The following is a 7,644-nucleotide window of genomic DNA, read 5'->3' on the forward strand; positions in this document are numbered from 1 at the left end:
AGTTTTACCACTGCAAGGGAATATTTAAAATATTTATCTCTTTTTGAAAATATTTACTTTTTGACTACATACAAAATTAATGACCTGAGAGCTGAATTTTTAGAAAATTGAATGTATCTTTTATCCCCCATGAATTCTGGTACCAGAAATAAACCAAACTTTCAAAGAAACATACTGCAATCTCTTTCTTCCCAGCAAAACATACAATGAGATACAGGGCCCTATTCCTAAAAATGAATGGGAGTTTATTAAGTTGGAGGGTTCTGCTTAATTTTTCTGACTAGGTCTTGGGATTACTAATGGCAGTACTTAGTACTAGACAATGAAAGTTTTCTTTCTCGTAACAGATGCCCTTGGAATTCAACCCAAAGTCTTAGGTGTATCTACTTCACTTAATAAGATGAAAATGATAGATGTATAATGTAATTCCATGCTCTAATGCAGTGGACCTCACTTTCTAGTTGATATATAGTCTCACAGTGTAATAGACCTCCTGAGTCACTCTTTTATTTCTCCTTTTTTGACAACTGCACATTTGCAGGGAAATAAAGTAAAATAAAACAATCAGTTTTCTTAAACTAATAGGAAGTTTTTGTTTTGTTTTTTTGTAACATTGAAATGATAGGTTCAAGTGAAAAATTCACATCTAAAATACAAAACATTCACATTTAAAAGATGTCACTTGTAGCTGAAATCTCTGAAGAATACTTGTGAATACTTAAAATTGAGAAACTTTTCTGATGGTGTTTTAAAGAGTTTATACATAAAATAGACACACCCTGTTGGTCAAATGAATGTGAGAATGGCAAATTTTCAGTGTGTTACCAAGTAAATGTGATCCGACCAAGTTTCATTAGGAGAAACTGAGGTACAAGAGTCTGAGTTACTAATGAGAGATGTGGCAGCAAGTTTTATTTCATTCTGGTACCCAGAGTTGGTAGCGCCCCATCCCCTTTTCTTATTAATAAATAGCCTTAATTTAAGTTAGAAACTGTTGATTCACTGCAATAGTCACTTATTTTCTTGGTTAAATAAGGATAAGAACCCATGTGATATAAGAAATTAATTGCTAATTGTGTGAATATGGAAATAAAAGAATAGGGTATAAGCACAAAATAAATGGGTTGAATGAAAAGAATCGATGATGTGAAAACTCGTATAGCTCAAAACACTAAAAATCAGTCAAGACAGTGAAGATACAGAAAATAAAACCAACCTAACAGTAGTGTGTAGCCAATTTAAAAGCAGATGCAGAATCCATTAAAAAGAAGATGCTTTTATTATTTCTTTGGAAAATATTATTATTTTTGAGGTTTCTTGTAGTTCCTAAACAATTATGAAGACAATCATTTAAAACAATTGGCACCTGTAAAAGAACTCTACAAATGTTTTAAATTGAATGAAAACTATATTTTAATATGTGTTTCCATATTATGTATAAAAACTTACAACACATTTAATATCTTATATACAGTAACAGACAATTGAATTATATTGTGATATATTAATATCAATTCACTGTAAAAAATCAGTCTAAGCATTTTTGATATTCAAAGTAAATGCACTTCAGTGAAAATCTAGTACACACTTTAACATGGAAAACACACATGTAATACTACATGTCTCACAATAATGTTGAATTTTGAAAAAAAAAGCTATATTATGTTTCATATGCAAATATTTAGCACAAATTTACATGTTTTATATTAATCCTTGAATTTTAACGTATATTGTATTTGTTTGTTTTCAAAGATATTTAAGTTTATTCATTTTGACAAAAATATAATCTTTTTTGGCCCAAATCATCAAGGAATTAATTTCACATATTTTACAGATAGTAATCTATGTTGCAAATTTGTAAATACAGTGTGAAGATAATAAGAAATGTTCACTTGAAAAGTTAAATTAGATTAAATAAGTATGAGGAGCTATTGTACTAAATGCCTACACATGAGTATAAGGTTTCCTACAGTTAATTTAGTTAACTTGTAGTTAACTATGCAAACAAACACCACTTTTATATGCTATATCTGGAAGTAAAACAGTCAACTACAAGATACATATAAGTAGAGCAAGGAGGACATCTTGAGGTCATTCCAGATATATACATGTTGGTCTTACCCAGAGACCACATACAATTTATGGTTCAGGGTCACTATGAGTTGGAACCCACTCCACAGTACTTAACAACAACAAGTAAATCTCTTAACTAAAGCTGGCACTTTCATTAAAAATTCTGTATTTTCATTAGGAAGTCCTGGATAGAGATAACGTGTGGAATAAAACTCAACAGTATTTTAAAAAACAAAACACTACGTTTACTGGTCAGAAAATGGACTGGAGGCACATGAGACTGTGGTCCTCGACCACCCTTCAGGTCTGGAAAGGAACATAACCTCTTTCAGCCAAGCAATAGACAGGAATATAGCGGAAACAATTTTCAGCCAAGCAGTAGATGGGTATATGGGGTGAACAGAGACACTAGTAAGATATACTTACTATGAATGCTGGAAGAGTCAATTGTTTGGAATCAAGGAGGCAACAGGTACCTGGGGACAATGGCGAGAAGCGACCGGAAGGTGGGTGGAACGGAAGTGGGAAGCACGGGCAGGAAGTGGATGACTATTGGTCCATGGAGGGGATTGTAATCATTGAGATGAAACAAAGCGTATTGTTTGTTGAATGTGAGGCTGATGATATTGTTTGTAAACCTTCACTCAATCCACAATAAAAGTAAAAAACAACAACAAAAAAAGTTAGCTCCTAGAAAGGATTAATAAAATTGACAAATCACTGGCAAAAAAAAAAACAAAACCAATAACTTTACATTTTGATATTTTTGTTTAATACAGGTTTCCATGATTTTTTTTAAAAAAATTGTGTGTATTTGTCCTTAGGAAAATAAAAAAGAGGAAAACTTTCTCAAGAGCATTTAGAGAACATGAAAATGTACTTTCGCTCTCTCACACAGACACATATACATGCAAAGATTATAAAGAAGCTGTTTTTGCTGAATGATAGATAACATTTTAAAATAAGCAAAAGACTGTACAAAAAATTCAGTAAAACTATCTTAAATAAACACACCAGCTAATAAAAGGCTTTCAGTGGCCTCGTTTGAATCTTTTCCTATGCACTTTGGGTTAAAGCTGGACTTGCAGGACCGTTGGCAGAACATTCTGGTTCCTCAGCGCCCGTTCCACTTGTGGATTCGGAACCTTCAGCCTTTTTGTTGTCTTCCTGGGTCTGATCTTGGGCACCAAGTGGACTAACAGAATTCACATCCTGATTTGGTTTGTCCACTTCATTATCAAATTCAATTTGATCTTTTTGGTCGCTTTTCTTTACTTGTCCATTCTGGGCAGGGTAGGTGCTGGCTATGATGTCATATAGGAACTGGTATTGCTCCTTGTTAAAAAAAATCACATGAAGAAAGTTTATGTAATTATTTTTATGTAAGATAAAATTTGCAAGAATTAATTATTGACTTGTGAAAGTACTGAATGACTTAAAACTACTTTGATATATTCTGACACAATGAATATTCTGAATGGCTTAGTCTCCTCTAACAGTTCTAAAGGACTGGCCATCAGGTACTATTATAAATTTACCTTCTAACACCACCAAACTAGTGCCCATTGTCCTCATCTACCCTGTGGTTTCTCATTTCCATACTTCTACCTAAGATGCCACTTTTGCTATAATGCATATCTCTTGGCTAATTCCCACACATATTTTTTTCAAGAATTTGAACAGTAATCATCTGCTTCAGGAAGCCTGTCCTGATCCCCATAGTTGATTTAAGTACCCATAGGAGTCCTGGTATGGTGCTGTGGGTTAATGTGCTGGACTGCAAAGTTGATTTGAACTGCAAGGTTGGCAGTTCAAGCTCACCAGCTGCTTCTTGGAAACCTTATACAGGGTTGTTATAGGTTGGAACCAACTCAGTGGCATTTCATAATAACAAGAAGGTTGATTTAAACTTTTCTGTCATTTCACTTTCTATATTGTTTAGTAAATACTGGCTTTCCCCCACACTAAACAGTGAACTACTTAATGACAAGAGTTCACAGTAAATACTCAATACATATTTATAAATCAACATATACAAGCTCAATATGATACATTAATTGACAATTGTATACATTTTAGGAGTAATTACATTTATATTGTGAATTATTACTAACTCCCAAACTATCATCTTTGGTTACTACCACTTGGTAGAATGATTACAAAACTGTCATGCTTTCTTATTATCTACACTGCATCAACATTCTTTACAATATGAACTTAAAGCCCCTTTAACAAGAAATGGGGTCAAATTTGGGCTGGCCTTGTGAGTTGCTTAGCTACTAGAATGCAGAGGAAATCCTGTGCTAGCCTCAATCCTGGAACTCAAGAGGTAGGTCTTAGAGACTTCTGTTTTCCTTCTCTAATGTTGACCAAATTTTTAGAGTAAGCCTAGTCTCCTAGGTGGAGTACGGGCTTATGGCCCACAAATCGCTGTTTTTAGAGTTAAATGCAAGTCAACTGTCAGCCAACAGGCAACTGAAGTCAATTTAGATCAGCCAGAACTCAAGGGAATCATCACCTGATGGTATGCATATGACAGTTCCCTGCAAATTGTCTGAGCCTGAAGAGACCAGCAGAGCCGTCCCACTGACCAATATTGAACTACAATAGACGTTCATCTTTTTAGCCATGGATTATTTGAAGTGAGAGCATCAAAAAACCCAGCAGCATTATTTAATGTGAGATTACCCAAAACAAACTAGAACTACTGCCACTGTGATGATTCCTGACTCATAACACATGACCCTTTATGACATGGGTTAAAATAATGAAATTAGGAAATTCATGTGCATTTTAGAGAAATAAGAAAATACTTTTCATGAACTGCAACAACAATAAATTTCAGGCAAACTCTTGTTAGTTGGACTTCTTATTGCTATTGACAATAAATTAATGTGAATTATCATAAAAAAATGAAGCAAAAAAGAATAATAGAAAAGCAAAAGGAAAGAAAACTATCAAAATGAAAATGCAAACATGTTAGAAGCAACGGTGTACTTACAAAGGAGGAAACCATTCCTGGCCTAGATTTACGTAGAGATTTTACCACCTGAAAAACATCTACCACCTCTTCTGTTTCTGCACTTTCCAAGAGATTTAGTAAGGCACAAAATATCCCTGTTTGCTGAGCTCCATCTCTACAAAAAGATGAAAAGGGAAAAATATAACATAATCCGACATTTGTAGAGGAAGTAGTATTTTATTAAAAATTGAAATAAAGAATATTTTCACTTCATATTTACAAAAATTATTTTCTTCTTAAAATTCAAATTACTTATGCTAAATCAATTTTAAACAAACTCAATTTGAAACTGTAATAATCTTATACTTTAAAGACTGTTTGTGTTAGACTTTAAAAATATACTTGCTTTTCTTTAGTACTTTCCAGATTTTAATGCATTTTTATTTACATCTGAAATTGTGAGGTCAAATATCTTAATTCCAAGTTAATACATTAAGAAACCAAGACTTTGAAAACTCAACAAATGCTAAAAATGTATATTTCTCTAAGAACTTGATTCTAGTGCAAGGGAACTTCAAAAAGTTCATGGAAAAATTCCATTATCTTTTAATTCCATTTCTCCACAACTTTTCTGAAGCATTCTCATATATGTAATTTCAAAAATAATAATAATGAGACTTTCTCACAAATTCTAAGAACATTTCACTAGATTCACATTTCTCATTTTAATATTTTTCATTTACTTTAATTTTTCATAAAAATGTTTTATTTCATGCATGCTTCTTTTAATCTCTTACTAAAGGTGGATATGTATGCATATTACAAATGAAGTTTAAGAATCTGAATAATGATTATTATTTCTACTACTCAAATCTTTGCCTTTTGGGTCAGTTTAGAAAACTGAAGGATAGGCTGAAAGTCAAAGTTGCTAACCATTGAGATTTCATGTAATATATAATTTATGATTATTGAATGAAAAATATTCAGCTGCACCTCTGGACTCTGTACATCTAATAGAGTAAATCAATGCATGTAAGCATATAGTCAGTATAATATTCATTTACCAATTTGTCTATATATCCTTCCATTCATTCATTAATTCATTCAGGACATATTATATTCCAGGATTGACCTCAGGCACTGCAGAATCAACGATGCTATGATGCTGTTGTTGTTGTTGTTGTTAAGTGCCGTCGAGTCGGTTCCGACCCATAGCGACCCTGTACAGGGTTTCCGAGGCATTGTTATATTACTCGTTGATCTATACTTAATATACTAATGTATGTGCTTTCAATGAAGTCCTAGTGTGGTGCTGTGGGTTAGTGCCCCAGATTGCAAAGCCATTTAAACTGCAAAGTCGGCAGTTCAAGCTCACCAGCTGCTCCTCAGGAAACCTATACAGGGTCTCTATAGGTCAGAACCGACTCCATGACACTTAACAACAATTCTTTCAATTACTGTTATGCTATGATGGTAGTGGTGTGCTGTGTAGTCGGTTCCCACTCATAGCGACCCTGCATAGGGTTTCTGAGGCTGTAAATCTTTATGGAAGCACAAGCCTCATCTTTCTCCCACAGTTCAAACTGCTGACCTTGAGGTTAGCAGCCCGGTTTGAAACCAGTACACTACCAGAGCTCCTTACTGTTACGCTATTTATTCTGATATGTAAAACACAGGGCCACAGTGAAAAATCTCTTATGGCATAATCACTATAATTTTTGCTCTCATAGCATAAGAGATTATGCCATAAGAGATTTTTCATTGTGGTCCTGTGTTTTACATATCAGAAAAAATATTATTCAAGAGAAAGCATTAACCAGGGTAGCAAATTTACCAAGACTTTTAGAGCATTTCCTAGCAAACCCCACCCACCTGCAATGAATGAGGAGAGGCACATTCTTGTAACACTTGTTCGCTTTGGTGAAATTCTTCGGAAGTTTTTGTTTGAGACTCTGAATCAAAGAGATTAATTCTTTGGGTTCTTCAGGAAGTTCTTCCACTTTCCAGTTACTGTATTGGTACTGATACACAATTCTGGTGTCCTTCCTCTAAAAACAGAAGTGAAATTAGCATTAACTTGAGTGAAATAGAGTCCATTATATAATCAAAAAGTCACATTTCCTTCACAACTACTTTCATTTATATCAGTTAAGAACCTTATTCTGAAATACAGTTTAGGTAGTTGTTTGCTCTCACAGAGTAGTTTATATTAGTTTTGCTACCAGTTCAAATCCATCAAATTTATTTACTCCTGAAAGTATTTATATACCTTAGCATGTCTCAGTTCAAATTCACGGAGGGTATAAATTGAAGAAGTGTTTGTGCCTTTCAAAGCAACTTCTATATCGCCGTATGTTTGTTGTCCTTCTCCCCAGTACTGAGCACAGGTTTCCTAGATAAGAAAGAACACATTTCAACAACTGCAGGAGAGTTTTGCTTGGTATTTAAATTACTCAATGAACTTCTCTCTTCTTTCTTCCTCTATCTCGGTAACTATTTATCTTCTCCTACTTTCTACTTTCTCTCCTCTTACTCATCTCATGTGCGAGATGACTACCGAAGCAACTCACAGAAAACAGTGGTGTATTCGTGGCTCGTAACTCAGCCTA

At 33.9% G+C, this 7,644-nt stretch overlaps 1 protein-coding gene across 1 annotated transcript in view; it reads right to left on the reverse strand.

Moving 5' to 3' along the window:
- Nucleotides 1-3,129: 3,129 nt before the first annotated feature.
- The window catches only part of LOC102820943 (receptor-type tyrosine-protein phosphatase C-like), a 183,555-nt gene continuing 179,040 nt past the window's right edge, over nucleotides 3,130-7,644 (reverse strand). Inside the window, exons 28-31 of the mRNA XM_006834229.1 lie at nucleotides 7,305-7,427; nucleotides 6,908-7,083; nucleotides 5,075-5,210; nucleotides 3,130-3,408 (exon numbers count right to left, since the gene is read on the reverse strand). Coding sequence (XP_006834292.1) covers nucleotides 3,130-3,408; nucleotides 5,075-5,210; nucleotides 6,908-7,083; nucleotides 7,305-7,427 — 714 coding nt within the window. The remainder of the gene's footprint in view (nucleotides 3,409-5,074; nucleotides 5,211-6,907; nucleotides 7,084-7,304; nucleotides 7,428-7,644) is intronic.

This window comes from Chrysochloris asiatica, unplaced genomic scaffold (genome assembly GCF_000296735.1).
Source record: "Chrysochloris asiatica unplaced genomic scaffold, ChrAsi1.0 scaffold00009, whole genome shotgun sequence".
Taxonomy (NCBI): Eukaryota; Metazoa; Chordata; class Mammalia; order Afrosoricida; family Chrysochloridae; genus Chrysochloris; species Chrysochloris asiatica.